Source organism: Phyllobates terribilis, unplaced genomic scaffold, assembly GCF_046119375.1.
Source record: "Phyllobates terribilis strain yellow unplaced genomic scaffold, ASM4611937v1 Scaffold_2__4_contigs__length_985480577, whole genome shotgun sequence".
NCBI classification, from domain to species: Eukaryota; Metazoa; Chordata; class Amphibia; order Anura; family Dendrobatidae; genus Phyllobates; species Phyllobates terribilis.
The window spans coordinates 708,653,761-708,670,422 of record NW_027362762.1 but is presented as its reverse complement, the minus strand read 5'-3'; the positions used below and the strand labels follow the sequence as shown (position 1 = coordinate 708,670,422).

The 16,662-nt window shown below is 39.9% G+C and overlaps 1 protein-coding gene across 4 annotated transcripts in view; it reads right to left on the bottom strand.

Moving 5' to 3' along the window:
* The window catches only part of AP4B1 (adaptor related protein complex 4 subunit beta 1), a 43,831-nt gene that overhangs the window by 19,289 nt on the left and 7,880 nt on the right, over positions 1 to 16,662 (bottom strand). For 3 of the 4 annotated variants that reach the window (XM_073667154.1, XM_073667157.1, XM_073667155.1), the window contains exons 2-5: positions 15,804 to 15,976; positions 12,533 to 12,757; positions 11,270 to 11,400; positions 4,330 to 4,477 (exon numbers count right to left, since the gene is read on the bottom strand). In XM_073667154.1, the coding sequence (XP_073523255.1) occupies positions 4,330 to 4,477; positions 11,270 to 11,400; positions 12,533 to 12,757; positions 15,804 to 15,916 (617 nt within the window). In that variant the 5' untranslated portion in view covers positions 15,917 to 15,976. The remainder of the gene's footprint in view (positions 1 to 4,329; positions 4,478 to 11,269; positions 11,401 to 12,532; positions 12,758 to 15,803; positions 15,977 to 16,662) is intronic. The other variant, XM_073667158.1, reaches the window with a different exon arrangement.

Here is a 16,662-nt window from a genome sequence, read left to right as displayed (position 1 = left end):
AGTATCGCTGTAAACGTACTGACCCGAAGAATAACGCTGCCTGATCACTTTTACCACACGCAGAACGGCATAAAAAAAAAACTCAAAAAACAATTCCTGAATTGTTTGTTTTTGTTAATTTTACCTCCCAAAAAACGGAATAGAAAGCGATCAAAAAATGTAACGTCCCCAAAAATGGTACCAATAAAAATGTCAACTCGTCCCGCAAAAAACAAGCCGTCACATGACTCTGTCGGCCGAAATATGGAAAAATTATAGCTCTCAAAATATGGTGATGCAAAAACTAGATTTTGCAAAAAAAGCGTCTTTTAGTGTGTGACAGCTGTCAGTCATAAAAACCCGATATCAATCTGGTATCTCTGTAATCACACCGACCCGAAGAATAAAGTAATCTAATCAGTTATATCACACTAGGAACGGCGTAAAAAATAAATAAAACCAATTCTTCACCTGCTACTGATTTGTTTATTATGTCCCCAAAGATCCCAGTAAGGCTCTGCCCACATTTATCCTGTGCTCTGCGCTGAGCACTTACACCAGAGTTTCCGTGTAAATCTCTGAAATACATGATTCAGCCGGAACCCATGACGGAAGATTCCCTGTAATGAGACAGATATAGGCCACTGTGGATGCCGTCTAGCCTGGGATCCCACGGTGTCATTTGTTTTAGGCGTGCATAAAAGTGCGGTTGGCCACAGTTTTGTGCACTTCTGAAAAAAAGGACACCGCTACACAGAGGCCAGACGGTGTCCAGAGTAACTCTGCTGCCTCATTACAGTGAATGGATCCTGCAGGGGTTTCATCTGAATTACATCACTTGGAAATTTAGATGGAAACCCCGATGTAAGTGCTCAGCCTAGAGCGCCGGATAAATGTTACATAAAATGCTCCCAATAAAAGCTTCAACTCAGTCCTCAAAAAAAGCTAGTCCCCACTCAGGTCCGTCATCTGTTAAAAATATAAGGGACTTCCAAGTTACTGGTAGCAGAAAGGCTCTGGAAAAGCAAAATGACCCTTGCCCCCCAAAAGAAATTCAGAAGATTTTGTGCTCCCAAATCCAAATGCCTATTCTACAATAATTTGTTCTCCAATTGTCAAATAGCGCTCCGTCCCCCCCAGATCTCGCCGTATGGCTAAGTGGTACGATACAGCCACATATGGGGTATTGACACTTTTAGAAGAAATTGTGTGACACATTTCGGCACCATTTTTACCCATTGCCCTGTGTGAAAATGTAAAATCTGAGGGTAAAACATTTTTTTGTGGTAAAAATATAATTATGATTTTTTCACTGCCCAATGGTATAAATTTAAAAATTAAAAAATACTCACTACTTCCCTAGATGAATTCCTTGAGAGGTGTAGTTTACAAAATGGGGTCATTTGTGGAGGTTTCTGCTGTTTTGGCATGTCAGCGACTCTTCAAATGTGACATGGTGTCTGCTGCCTATCCCAGCCAACATAGCGCTCCTTTCTCTTCCGAACCCTGCTGTACACCAAAGCAGTGGTTTTCCCCCACATATGGGGTATCGGCGTACTCAGGAGAAATTGTACAACAAATTTCATGGTGCAATTTCTCCGGTTATCCTTATGATAATGCAAAATTAGGGGATGAAAAACATTTTTTATGGGAAAAATGTGAAAATTTTATTTTCACGGCTCAATATTATAAACTTCTGTGAAGCAGCTGGGGGTGCAAGGTGCTCACCACACATCTAGATAAGTTCCCTAAGGGGTCTAGTTTCCAAAATGGTGGCACTTGTGGGGGGTTTCCACTGTTTAGTCACATTAGGGGCTCCCCAAATGCGACATGGCGTCTGCTAATTATTCAAACAAATTTTACATTCAAAAAGTCAAATGGCGCTCCTTCCCTTTCAAACCCTGCCATGCGCCCAAACAGTAATTTGCCTCCACATATGGGGTATCAGCGTGTTCAGGAGAAATTGCACAACAAATTTCATGGTGCAATTTATCCTATTACCCTTATGATAATGCAAAATTAAGGGATGAAAAACGGTTTTGTGGGAAAAATGTGAAAATTTTATTTTTACGGCTCAATATTATAAACTTCTGTGAAGCAGCTGGGGGTGCGAGGTGCTCACCACACATCTAGATAAGTTCCCTAAGGGGTCTAGTTTCCAAAATGGTGGCACTTGTGGGGGGTTTCCACTGCTTAGTCACATTAGGAGCTCTCCAAACGCAACATGGCGTCTGCTAATTATTCAGACAAATTTTACATTCAAAAAGTCTAATGGCGCTCCTTCCCTTCCGAACCCTGCAGTGCGCCCAAACAGTGGTTTTCCCTCACATATGGGGTATCAGCACGCTCAAGAAAAATTTCACAAAAAAATTTGGGGTCCATTTTTTCCTGTTACCCCTGTGAAAATAAAAAAAATTGGGTCTAAAGTAACATTTTTGTGAAAAAAGTTAAATGTTAATTTTTTTTTTCCACATTCCAAAAATTCCTGTGAAGCACCTGAAGGGTTAATAAAGTTCTTGAATGTGGTTTTGAGCACATTGAGGGGTGCAGTTTTTAGAATGGTGTCACTTTTGGGTATTTTCTGTCATAAAGACCCCTCAAAGTGACTTCAAATATGATGTGGTCCCTAAAAAAATGTTTTTGTAAATTTTGTTGGAAAAATGAGAAATCGCTGGTCAACTTTTAACCCTTATAGCTCCCTAACAAAAAAAATTTTGGTTCCAAAATTGTGCTGATGTAAAGTAGACATGTGGGAAATGTTATTTATTAACTATTTTGTGTGACATATCTCTCTGATTTAAGGGCATGAAAATTCAAAGTTTGAAAATTGCAAAATTTTCTAAATTTTCGCCAAATTTCCGATTTTTTCACAAATAAACGCAAGTTATATGGAAGAAATTTTACCACTATCATGAAGTACAATATGTCATGAAAAAACAGTCTCAGAATCAGGGGAATACGTTGAAGCGTTCCAGAGTAATTACCTCATAAAGTGACAGTGGTCAGAATTGAAAAAATTGGCCCGGTCACGAAGGCAAAAACAGGCTCTGGTGCGAAGTGGTTAAAATGTAAAAAATGACAATATATACATTTTTTTGCCTAAAATACAGAGGAAATGTGTCATATTCAACTTTAGGTCTTTTAGAAATCATTTCATCTTCAACTTGCATAACTTTCACAATAATAGTAAATTTGACCAGGGGTGCCCAAACTATTACATGCCATCGTAGGTACTTTAGTAGTTTATAATCATTCTTCCCTTGCTGTAGTGGAACAGACTTCATGGTGGGCTGGTGTTCTTTAGATACTGTCATTGTAGTCACACATCATAGGTCTAACCTGATGGCGCCAAGCTAAAAATCACTTAATGAGGAAAATAAGTAAGAGGTAAGCCTAAAAGTTCAGACTTGAGTATCATTTAGAGCTCATCGTTGTAAATACTCTACTATGCTGAAACTGCACAAAGATAGGCATTGGCAAGTCAACCAATAAAGCTCCACCTTGTCTCCTGTAATCCCCTTTCCTCTGTCTAACAAGTGTGGCATTGTACAACATGATTTATTGTGCGGTGTTCTTACAATTCCTGTTGTCTGAGTACAATGTGTCTAACACAAGCTTCTCTAGCATTGACCGAGTGTCTTGTGTGGCAGGTACAACCTCTATGTCTACCTTGTAACCACATGTAGAAAATAAAAGGTCACCCAGATAATAAAAGTCAAGCGGTTGATAAGTAACCACACCCTGCATACTAAATTGAGGAAGCTTAGAAAGCTGTCGGCCTAAGGCCTCATTCACAAGTCCATGTTTGCGAAAAAAAATGGTATTGTAATAATAATGATTAGTATAAGAAATGGCATAAAAACACATATGAGAAAAAACGATACCGGTGTCATCAGTGTTTTTGTATTAGTGTGTTATCAAATTTCGTTCCTTATGTCCATTTTTACCATCAGTGTGTCATCAGTGTTTGTCACAGATGAATAAATAAATAAATGACAAAGCTGCTTCCACTGCACTCCTTAACTATAGTGAAGAACACTTATGGATCTGTCAGCAATTTCAAGTTCAGGGGTAGCACATTTTACAAGACGGCCCCTGACCATGACATGCTGACTGTAGCAGTAGTAGTAGGCCACGGCCCCACTATCAGTATTTGGTCAGTATTTTTTCTCAGGAGTGGGAGCCAAAACCAGGAGTGGGTGATAAATGCAGAATTGGTGACTTGTTTCTATTATACCTATTCTCTGATTGTTCCTCACCTGGTTTTGTCTCCCACTCCTGAGAAAAATACTGACCGAATACGGATGGTGGGGCCGTGACCGTAAGAATAAAACTTTAAAAAGCACATACCTATTCAGCAGATGATGAGCAATGGGCTTGTTGATAACAACTCCACCTTCTCCTCTCAAGATTTCTTCCAGAGCTCGTAAACCGTTCACTAACACAATTGGGTCTGGGTCTCGCAGAAGACTGTATAACTCATTCACAATAGCTCCATCTAAAAAAAACAACACAACTCCCACACAGTTCAGAATGTACAGATGGCGTTTTAGGACTTGTGGACTTAGCTTGTGGTCAAGCAAGTTCAGAGTTCATTGTGTGATCGCTGTGAAACATACTTTCCTTCCACCTTCTTTTTTTGAATGCTATTTACATGGCTGTCTAAGCCATGATTTCTGAGAAAATGCATCTCAGAAGTCTGTCACATACCGAGTGTGAATTATACTGAGCCGACCACAGATGCCTCCACTGCGGTCAGGAGCAGACTGACAGAAGCTGCATCAACCTTTACCATACTGGTTTGCATAGAAGCTGTATGCACATCATGGTTGAATCATTACAATCAAACACCTTCTTTTTCCTTTTCACTTTGCAGATATTAGTGACTTGTAAAGTTGCAGTTATTCATTATTCATATAAAAAAGAAAATAAGAAAACAAGTAAATGCTCAACCTCAGTGACAGCTAGAAAAGCCATAATGAAAAAAAACATACTCAAAAGACATGAAGCTTTGACGTTGCTTGCTTCCTATTTTCTTAAAAGAGTTGTCCACTTCTGATGAAATTTTGGAAATGTGAAATGGATGTGTAATGGCATATGAAACACTAAAATGCCTCATTTCTTACCACAAGACACAAATCAGCGCCCTCCTCTGCCCAAATGTACTGTGAGTAAACGCTGCAAAGTCCATAGCTGTTAATATAGTGGTGGCGCTGTGACTACCCCGGTGACTGCCTCTCCAGCCGCCCGCTCTACTGCTATGACAGCTCTCAGCACATGTGCATTACAGGCAGCAGAATGGGGCCACATTTTGTACAGGGGACGTATGAAAAATAAATGTAATAAACGTGTCCAATATCTGTGACGCAAAATTGTGGCAATTTACTGAGAAACCACAAAACATGTTTCAATTGTAGTTTTTGATGTAGTTTTAACACAAGCTTAAGCAGGGGTATAAAATGTGCAATCCACCATGCCATTCTCTGCAGCCCCCAATTATCTGGATACAGAAATGATTGTCTGTATATGGCAGTAGCAGGGTTGGATAAGTACAAATGGTGAACTGGGTCCCCCATATATTGACAGTGTGGTCTCTTAATCCCTGCTTTTCACTCCAGAACAGAGCTAGAGGGGCCATCTATGTGTGGGAGTCGTGAAATGCTGGAATATTAAAGTAATACTCATGAACTTCCATGGAGAAAGTCAAATGCTCGCATGGTCTCCTCCTCTATGAAGGGTGGTTTGGGAAGACAGCAGTTCCTATTCTCCTGACAGAAGGAGCTGAAAGTGGATCCTACGTCCGTTCTGTATTTAAGCTGGTTTACAGCCTATGGGAATGGTTGAGTATGACACTGCAATCCACAGATCATAAAAAGTTGTACACCCCTGCTCAAATGGGATGCAATTAGATTATTAACGGAGTTGTTGGACACTAAACATTGCAGTTGAAATAAGCATTTTTGTACTTGGCATCGGTTTCAAATGATCTTCCAGCGATCTTATTGGTCACCTCCGACTGTCAGTTTTTGAATCCTTCCAATGACGCTCATTTTGGGACCCCCGTAATGCCCATCACAGTCTTCAACAGTACGTTATCAAGTCTGGGAGCCTATGTCTCAGTTATAGTAAAAAAAAAAACAGGCAATGTGAACTGAGGTCTAAGATGGTAGACATGCAAGAAATAGGAGCATGTTCACACTAGCAAAAAAGAAACAAAACCTACAAAAGACAAAAGACAAAAATATATCTCATACCCTACCATCATTATATATAAATGTAAAGCAAAGTTGCATAATAAATATAGGGTACTTAGTGAACTATTTTTGATCAAAAAAAGTATACAAGCCGTCCCACCAGCGACAAGGTGACCCTAAATTGGGACGGTACCTATACTGCCTATATTAAAAACCTTACTGTATATCAAAGTTGAAGTAATGCATATAAAAGGGTAGACAAATAGGACCGGGTCCCAACTCCAGACCACCCAGGCCCGTGGTAAGCTACATATATACCAGTCAGCTCAACAAAGGGGATGCCACACCCTTAAATTGCACAGAATGCAAACAAGACAAAAAAACAGGCAATGTGAACTGAGGTCTAAGATGGTAGACATGCAAGAAATAGGAGCATGTTCACACTAGCAAAAAAGAAACAAAACCTACAAAAGACAAAAATATATCTCATACCCTACCATCATTATATATAAATGTAAAGCAAAGTTGCATAATAAATATAGGGTACTTAGTGAACTATTTTTGATCAAAAAAAGTATACAAGCCGTCCCACCAGCGACAAGGTGACCCTAAATTGGGACGGTACCTATACTGCCTATATTAAAAACCTTACTGTATATCAAAGTTGAAGTAATGCATATAAAAGGGTAGACAAATAGGACCGGGTCCCAACTCCAGACCACCCAGGCCCGTGGTAAGCTACATATATACCAGTCAGCTCAACAAAGGGGATGCCACACCCTTAAATTGCACAGAATGCAAACAAGACAAAAAACCAGGCAATGTGAACTGAGGTCTAAGATGGTAGACATGCAAGAAATAGGAGCATGTTCACACTAGCAAAAAAGAAACAAAACCTACAAAAGACAAAAATATATCTCATACCCTACCATCATTATATATAAATGTAAAGCAAAGTTGCATAATAAATATAGGGTACTTAGTGAACTATTTTTGATCAAAAAAAGTATACAAGCCGTCCCACCAGGCATCCCCTTTGTTGAGCTGACTGGTATATATGTAGCTTACCACGGGCCTGGGTGGTCTGGAGTTGGGACCCGGTCCTATTTGTCTACCCTTTTATATGCATTACTTCAACTTTGATATACAGTAAGGTTTTTAATATAGGCAGTATAGGTACCGTCCCAATTTAGGGTCACCTTGTCGCTGGTGGGACGGCTTGTATACTTTTTTTGATCAAAAATAGTTCACTAAGTACCCTATATTTATTATGCAACTTTGCTTTACATTTATATATAATGATGGTAGGGTATGAGATATATTTTTGTCTTTTGTCTTTTGTAGGTTTTGTTTCTTTTTTGCTAGTGTGAACATGCTCCTATTTCTTGCATGTCTACCATCTTAGACCTCAGTTCACATTGCCTGGTTTTTTGTCTTGTTTGCATTCTGTGCAATTTAAGGGTGTGGCATCCCCTTTGTTGAGCTGACTGGTATATATGTAGCTTACCACGGGCCTGGGTAGTCTGGAGTTGGGACCCGGTCCTATTTGTCTACCCTTTTATATGCATTACTTCAACTTTGATATACAGTAAGGTTTTTAATATAGGCAGTATAGGTACCGTCCCAATTTAGGGTCACCTTGTCGCTGGTGGGACGGCTTGTATACTTTTTTTGATCAAAAATAGTTCACTAAGTACCCTATATTTATTATGCAACTTTGCTTTACATTTATATATAATGATGGTAGGGTATGAGATATATTTTTGTCTTTTGTAGGTTTTGTTTCTTTTTTGCTAGTGTGAACATGCTCCTATTTCTTGCATGTCTACCATCTTAGACCTCAGTTCACATTGCCTGGTTTTTTGTCTTGTTTGCATTCTGTGCAATTTAAGGGTGTGGCATCCCCTTTGTTGAGCTGACTGGTATATATGTAGCTTACCACGGGCCTGGGTGGTCTGGAGTTGGGACCCGGTCCTATTTGTCTACCCTTTTATATGCATTACTTCAACTTTGATATACAGTAAGGTTTTTAATATAGGCAGTATAGGTACCGTCCCAATTTAGGGTCACCTTGTCGCTGGTGGGACGGCTTGTATACTTTTTTTGATCAAAAATAGTTCACTAAGTACCCTATATTTATTATGCAACTTTGCTTTACATTTATATATAATGATGGTAGGGTATGAGATATATTTTTGTCTTTTGTCTTTTGTAGGTTTTGTTTCTTTTTTGCTAGTGTGAACATGCTCCTATTTCTTGCATGTCTACCATCTTAGACCTCAGTTCACATTGCCTGGTTTTTTGTCTTGTTTGCATTCTGTGCAATTTAAGGGTGTGGCATCCCCTTTGTTGAGCTGACTGGTATATATGTAGCTTACCACGGGCCTGGGTGGTCTGGAGTTGGGACCCGGTCCTATTTGTCTACCCTTTTATATGCATTACTTCAACTTTGATATACAGTAAGGTTTTTAATATAGGCAGTATAGGTACCGTCCCAATTTAGGGTCACCTTGTCGCTGGTGGGACGGCTTGTATACTTTTTTTGATCAAAAATAGTTCACTAAGTACCCTATATTTATTATGCAACTTTGCTTTACATTTATATATAATGATGGTAGGGTATGAGATATATTTTTGTCTTTTGTCTTTTGTAGGTTTTGTTTCTTTTTTGCTAGTGTGAACATGCTCCTATTTCTTGCATGTCTACCATCTTAGACCTCAGTTCACATTGCCTGGTTTTTTGTCTTGTTTGCATTCTGTGCAATTTAAGGGTATGGCATCCCCTTTGTTGAGCTGACTGGTATATATGTAGCTTACCACGGGCCTGGGTGGTCTGGAGTTGGGACCCGGTCCTATTTGTCTACCCTTTTATATGCATTACTTCAACTTTGATATACAGTAAGGTTTTTAATATAGGCAGTATAGGTACCGTCCCAATTTAGGGTCACCTTGTCGCTGGTGGGACGGCTTGTATACTTTTTTTGATCAAAAATAGTTCACTAAGTACCCTATATTTATTATGCAACTTTGCTTTACATTTATATATAATGATGGTAGGGTATGAGATATATTTTTGTCTTTTGTAGGTTTTGTTTCTTTTTTGCTAGTGTGAACATGCTCCTATTTCTTGCATGTCTACCATCTTAGACCTCAGTTCACATTGCCTGGTTTTTTGTCTTGTTTGCATTCTGTGCAATTTAAGGGTATGGCATCCCCTTTGTTGAGCTGACTGGTATATATGTAGCTTACCACGGGCCTGGGTGGTCTGGAGTTGGGACCCGGTCCTATTTGTCTACCCTTTTATATGCATTACTTCAACTTTGATATACAGTAAGGTTTTTAATATAGGCAGTATAGGTACCGTCCCAATTTAGGGTCACCTTGTCGCTGGTGGGACGGCTTGTATACTTTTTTTGATCAAAAATAGTTCACTAAGTACCCTATATTTATTATGCAACTTTGCTTTACATTTATATATAATGATGGTAGGGTATGAGATATATTTTTGTCTTTTGTCTTTTGTAGGTTTTGTTTCTTTTTTGCTAGTGTGAACATGCTCCTATTTCTTGCATGTCTACCATCTTAGACCTCAGTTCACATTGCCTGGTTTTTTGTCTTGTTTGCATTCTGTGCAATTTAAGGGTGTGGCATCCCCTTTGTTGAGCTGACTGGTATATATGCAGCTTACCACAGGCCTGGGTGGTCTGGAGTTGGGACCCGGTCCTATTTGTCTACCCTTTTATATGCATTACTTCAACTTTGATATACAGTAAGGTTTTTAATATAGGCAGTATAGGTACCGTCCCAATTTAGGGTCACCTTGTCGCTGGTGGGACGGCTTGTATACTTTTTTTGATCAAAAATAGTTCACTAAGTACCCTATATTTATTATGCAACTTTGCTTTACATTTATATATAATGATGGTAGGGTATGAGATATATTTTTGTCTTTTGTAGGTTTTGTTTCTTTTTTGCTAGTGTGAACATGCTCCTATTTCTTGCATGTCTACCATCTTAGACCTCAGTTCACATTGCCTGGTTTTTTGTCTTGTTTGCATTCTGTGCAATTTAAGGGTGTGGCATCCCCTTTGTTGAGCTGACTGGTATATATGTAGCTTACCACGGGCCTGGGTGGTCTGGAGTTGGGACCTGGTCCTATTTGTCTACCCTTTTATATGCATTACTTCAACTTTGATATACAGTAAGGTTTTTAATATAGGCAGTATAGGTACCGTCCCAATTTAGGGTCACCTTGTCGCTGGTGGGACGGCTTGTATACTTTTTTTGATCAAAAATAGTTCACTAAGTACCCTATATTTATTATGCAACTTTGCTTTACATTTATATATAATGATGGTAGGGTATGAGATATATTTTTGTCTTTTGTCTTTTGTAGGTTTTGTCTCAGTTATAGTAAGTAGTCTCCCATCCTACTAAGCAATATCTCGTGTTACCAGTGCTATCACTATACACTCCATGGTTGACTTATTAACCTCACTGTGCAGGCCATCGGTACATGCTTAAGTCTGGCAGTCAGTCGTGGCAAGCAGTGACTAAACTAAAAGTAGAAATGCAAATTGCCTCTTCAGAGAGAAAGAGGACTTGGACTCTAGTGCCACTATTGGAAGTATCCTAGGATAAAAGCCAAACCAAAGCCAAACCAGGATTGCTTTTATCCTAAGTCGTATGTCAAGGCTCCTTGAAGGGTTGATAGTGACTTTTAGGATTGCTACTTCCAAAAAGCGGCACTAGAGTTCAAGTCTTCTTCCTCTCTGAAAAGGCAAATTGCATATTTCATTTCCCAGAGGAGCATTGCAAGGCTTATAAGCCTCCTCACATTGTCATGCCAGACCTAGAATGTCACTCTCCACACAGAGAAAAATTACCCCTTAGATCCGTTAAAAGTAGAAAATAATCCAGACGAGGATCTCACCAGTACTTACCGATCAATAGTTATGTCACGCTCACAGAGAGCAAACTAATAACAAGTTAAACGACCCATTTTCCAGGTTTAGGAGCACAGATATAGTCGAGTCAGTTGCCAAAACATTACAGCTAAAAACAGTGTTACATTACAATGGTGACAAAATCCTTACCAATCTCCACATCCCACTGCTGCCTGTGCATTTTGGCACACCCCAGCACTGCCACTCTCCTCACATAGGAAGCTTTGTCTCGCAGTCCATTCTGAACAGGCTGCTGGATGTACTCCTGGATCCCTGGCATCCTGAGAGAGAATTAATAGACATTATGGCAAAAAATAAAAAGCCACAAAATGGAAAGGGTTGTCTACTCAGAGACAACCCACTTCAAAATGTAGCCCATGTATGATCAGATGAAAGCCCAGGGTCCTACTCCTGGCAAAAAGCGGATTGTGCCGATGAATGAGTAGCGTGGAATTACATGGTGGGCAGGCAGCTGACAGGACGTCCATGTAATCACAGGACCACTGGAGCCTGTGGGGGACCCGGATCTGTGATGTCCATTTACCCAAATAAAGCAAAGAGGCTTCTTTAACCTTACTAATAAACCTTTTTATGTTTAATGAAGGCTACAGGTGATGTACACTTTAGGGCAGACACTGTGCTTCGGGGTCAGTACAGGTGTAAGAACACTTTCATATACTTTCAGCTTCCTTTGTAACCGCCATAGCAGACCACATAGATGCATCCTGCAGACACACCACTGAGCGATCCAGAAGTTATGTAGAACAGGACACATCCAAGTGGAGGAAAAACTCCTACACATTAACACACACCGCAATGCCTGGCCAACAACAGGTCTCCAGACCCAAACTAACTAGCTTCATATATGTGTATAAATGTAGGTTCAGAAAGCAGTATAACAAATGTTCAGTTTCATCCAGGAAAGTGAGATGATTTCAGTACAGTAATCATTCCTAGTTTCCTATGTTACAGAACTGCAATGTATCCGTAAAAATTGGATGCTATACTGCAGCTCCATATGGCATCAGATTTTATTTTTTGTGCACCCGTAGACATGAAGGGGGCGCCTCATCCGGCTTACGGAAGAAACTAGTGCATGCTGCAATTTTTTTCACACACAGATTCAGTCAGTGAAAAATTATCGCTCATCTGCACTGCCCCATTGAATAACATTGGTCTGACTGCTGTCCATTTTTTTTTCCATGGAAAGCATTCGGACAGAAAATACGTTCGTATGAACGAAACCGAAGGCTGTTGGTGCAGGTGAAGGGACCCATGGATGGGCCGGGTATTGCAGTCAGTGCACGGATTATATAATAGTTATGTGTGACAACATGGAGGATATAGAGAAAAACTCTTACCTGTATGTATTTCAGTGTAAGTAACATAATTAAATCTTCATAAAATACTGACCTGAGGTTGCACATGCTCCGCAGCGCCAATCCTCTCACCATAGGGTTGGGGTCCGAGCAATCCTTACATAGGGTGTTGATTGTTAATAGTGCCAAATCTGGTTTTTGAGCGGCATACGTGCACATGTATAAGTAAACCAGTTTCTTTTGCACAATATCTACAGTAGCACTGGCTTTAACCATCTCCATAAAGACGCTGGATACATCAACTCCAAGAGTCATGTGCCTTTAAAAAAACATTGTACGGTATAATATCAACACTCAGAGTGTGCATCATGAGAATGATGGCAGTGTCACAGTAAGTCTGATAACCTCTTCTATAACAGCTCCCCACTGTTAGGCCTCATTCAGACGTCAGGTTTTTTTTTCCCCTTTTTCGAGTTTCATCATTTTTTTTCTCTGATAAAAGGAAAAAAAAGTTTCTCCAGCTTCTCCTATTTTTCCTTCAGTGAAAAACAGACAGCACACGGATAGCGTCTGAATGCTGTCAGATTTTTTCACTGACTCATAGACTTTAACTGCCGAGTTTGATCTGACAAATTTTGCACGGACCACAAAAAAACACAGACATGTGAACAACTCCTTAGACTGTCATAAGTATGAGTGCTATCTGTGGGAAAAAAGGATAGCACTCGTACGTAAAAAACTGATGTGTGAATACAAATTAGAAAGCTGCCTGTACAGGACGCTTCCGCTTTGTGCCAGTCATTGCACTGGCTGCCCATACATTATAGGATCCAATTTAAATTGCTTGTTCTCATCCACAAACCTTTCCACAGTGCGGCACCCCCCTACATCTCCTTCCTCAATTCTGTTTATCAGCCTACCCGTTCTCTACGCTCCTCCGCAAGCGACTTTTGACTAACATCCGCACTAATCTGTACCTCCCACTCCTGGCTCCAAGACTTCTCCCGAGCTGCACCTATTCTTTGGAATGCTCTACCCCAAGAAATTAGGACGAACCACAACTTACACAGTTTTAGGCGCTCCCTAAAAACACATTTGTTTAGGGTGGTCTTTCACATTCCCTAATCAAAGTCCTTTTATATTTTTATAGCCCATTCATTATTTCTCCAAACATAAGTCTCCACCAAACTCCACTGCACCCAAAAGCTCTACAGATACTGGCTGGTGACTAACTCATGCAGCCTTTATCTCTCCCTCATCCCTTCAAGATGGCTGGACCATCATTGTAAATAAGCCCCTGTACTTTGTGTCACCCCCACCTCATTGTAGATTGGAAGCTCTTACGAGCAGGGTCGTCATTATTTTTGCTTTAATTATCTTTAGCTACAGTTATATGAAAAAGTTTGGGCACCCCTATTAATCTTAAGCTTAATGTTTTTTAAAAATTGGTGTTTTTGCAACAGCTATTTCAGTTTGATATATGTAATAACTGTTGGACACAGTAATGTTTCTGCCTTGAAATGAGGTTTATTGTACTAACAGAAAATGTGCAATCTGCATTCAAACAAAATTTGACAGGTGCATAAGTATGGGCAACTCACCAGAAAAGTGACATTAATATTTAGTAGATCCTCCTTTTGCAAAAATAACAGCCTCTAGTCGCTTCCTGTAGCTTTTAATGAGTTCCTGGATCCTGGATGAAGGTATTTTTGACCATTCCTCTTTACAAAACAATTCCAGTTCAGTTAAGTTTGATGGTCGCCGAGCATGGACAGCCCTCTTCAAATGATCCCACAGATGTTCAATGATATTAAGGTCTGGGGACTGGGATGGCCATTCCAGAACATTGTAATTGTTCCTCTGCATGAATGCCTGAGTAGATTTGGAGCGGTGTTTTGGATCATTGTATTGCTGAAAGATTCATCCCCTGCGTAACTTCAACTTTGTCACTGATTCTTGAACATTATTGTCAAGAATCTGCTGATACTGAGTGGAATCCATGCGTCCCTCAACTTTAACAAGATTCCCGGTGCCGGCATTGGCCACACAGCCCAAAAGCATGATGGAACCGCCACCAAATTTTACTGTGGGTAGCAAGTGTTTTTCTTGGAATGCTGTGTTTTTTTGCTGCCATGCATAACGCCTTTTTGTATGACCAAACAACTCAATCTTGGTTTCATCAGTCCACAGGACTTTCTTCCAAAAAGAAATTGGCTTCTCCAAATGTGCTTTTGCATACCTCAGCCGACTCTGTTTGTGGCGTGCTTGCAGAAACGGCTTCTTTCGCATCACTCTCCCATACAGTTTCTCCTTGTGCAAAGTGCATTGTATAGTTGACCGATGCACAGTGACACCATCTGCAGCAAGTTGATGCTGCAGCTCTCTGGAGGTGGTCCGAGGATTGTCCTTGACTGATCTCACCATTCTTCTTCTCTGCCTTTCTGATGTTTTTCTTGGCCTGCCACTTCTGGCCTTAACAAGAACTGTCCCTGTGTTCTTCCATTTCCTTACTATGTTCCTCACAGTGGATACTGACAGGTTAAATCTCTGAGACAGCTTTTTGTATCCTTCCCCTGAACAACTATGTTGAATAATCTTTGTTTTCAGAACAGTTGTTTTGAGGAGCCCATGATGCCACTCTTCAGAGGAGATTCAAACAGGAGAACAACTTGCAAGTGGCCACTTTAAGTAGCTTTTCTCATGATTGCATACACCAGGCTATGAAGTTCAAAGCTCAATGAGGTTACAAAACCAAAAAAAGTGCTTTAGTAAGTCAGTAAAAAGTAGGTAGGAGTATTTAAAACAAGAAAATGATAAGGGTGCCCATATTTATGCACCTGTCAAATTTTGTTTGAATGCAGATTGCACATTTTCTGTTAGTACAATAAACCTCATTTCAAGGCAGAAATATTACTGTGTCCAACAGTTATTACATATATCAAACTGAAATAGCTGTTGCAAAAGCACCAATTTTTATAAAACATTAAGCTTAAGATTAATAGGGGTGCCCAAACTTTTTCATACAACTGTATGTTACTTATGACTGTTGTATATGAACCTCTGAATTGTAAAGCGCTGCGGAATATGTTGGCGCTATATAAAGAGTATTATTATCTCTTATCTGAAGAGGGGGTGTATGGAAAAGCAGCGCTGGCCTGTACCCTTTAATACGGGTTGTCCTGTATGACCAGCTTTAGAGGGTAAGACACAGCCCTGACACTAAAATATTAGCATTAATTCAGCAATATAGTTTGAATCCGGTTGTCCTTTCTATGCCTAAATATGACTCCAAAAATAGTAATTATACTGCACTAACTTTACTAAAGTACTCTATAATAATTTGCAGTCCGCAGTATCTTTCTTACCGGATCACCTTGTGGATGACATTCCTGTATCGCAATCTGTCTCCTTGGATGTGAGGATTAGACAGTGCTTTCTTCAGCTCCCCCACAGCATCTTCAGACCCCAGGTATGGCATGGTGAACACTCTCCTTGTCCACAATCTAGAGGACAGGACAACACACACAATTTCCTAAAACTGAAAAAATGTAAAGGAGAAGTGTTTTATCACTGAAGAAGTGATAGGAGATTGAAAGAATGGAAGACAATATTCTGTCAAATATCAAACACATTTCCTTTATCTTCTACCACTTTTCCTCATCACACAGTACATTTGGAGGGACAGTTTTCATAGCCATGCTAGTGTTAGGACTGTATAGGTCGCAGTACAACAATGACAGCTTGTAGCAATCTAATGTATCAGCGCTGTGGAGTCAAGCTTTAGAACCGGAGACTGCACGATGGCTGGTAACCTAGGCAACAAGATGTACACAATTCAATCAAAAATTCCTCCGTTCTTGAGACCTTGGAGGATTTTAAATAAAAGATAAATTGTAAAGATGCTTATTTTCACTGATACTTTGCAATTTTACCCTTCAATGAAGATGAGACAATTCCTTTAAGGATAGGTTCACACCATTCAAGAAAAACGGTCCTATTATTCTGATCAGAATCTGATTAGTGTATGATTAGCATCAGTTTCTCAGAGAGAGAAAAAAAGTTTTTATACTTTCTCCATTCTGTTAGTCTCTGAAAATTGAACCATACTCGGATGTCATTCGAGTGCAGACCAATGTTTTTACCGGACCCATAGACTTGCATGACCGATTTCGGTCTGACACTCGGATCAAAATCGGACATACAGGTGCATCTCACTAAATTAGA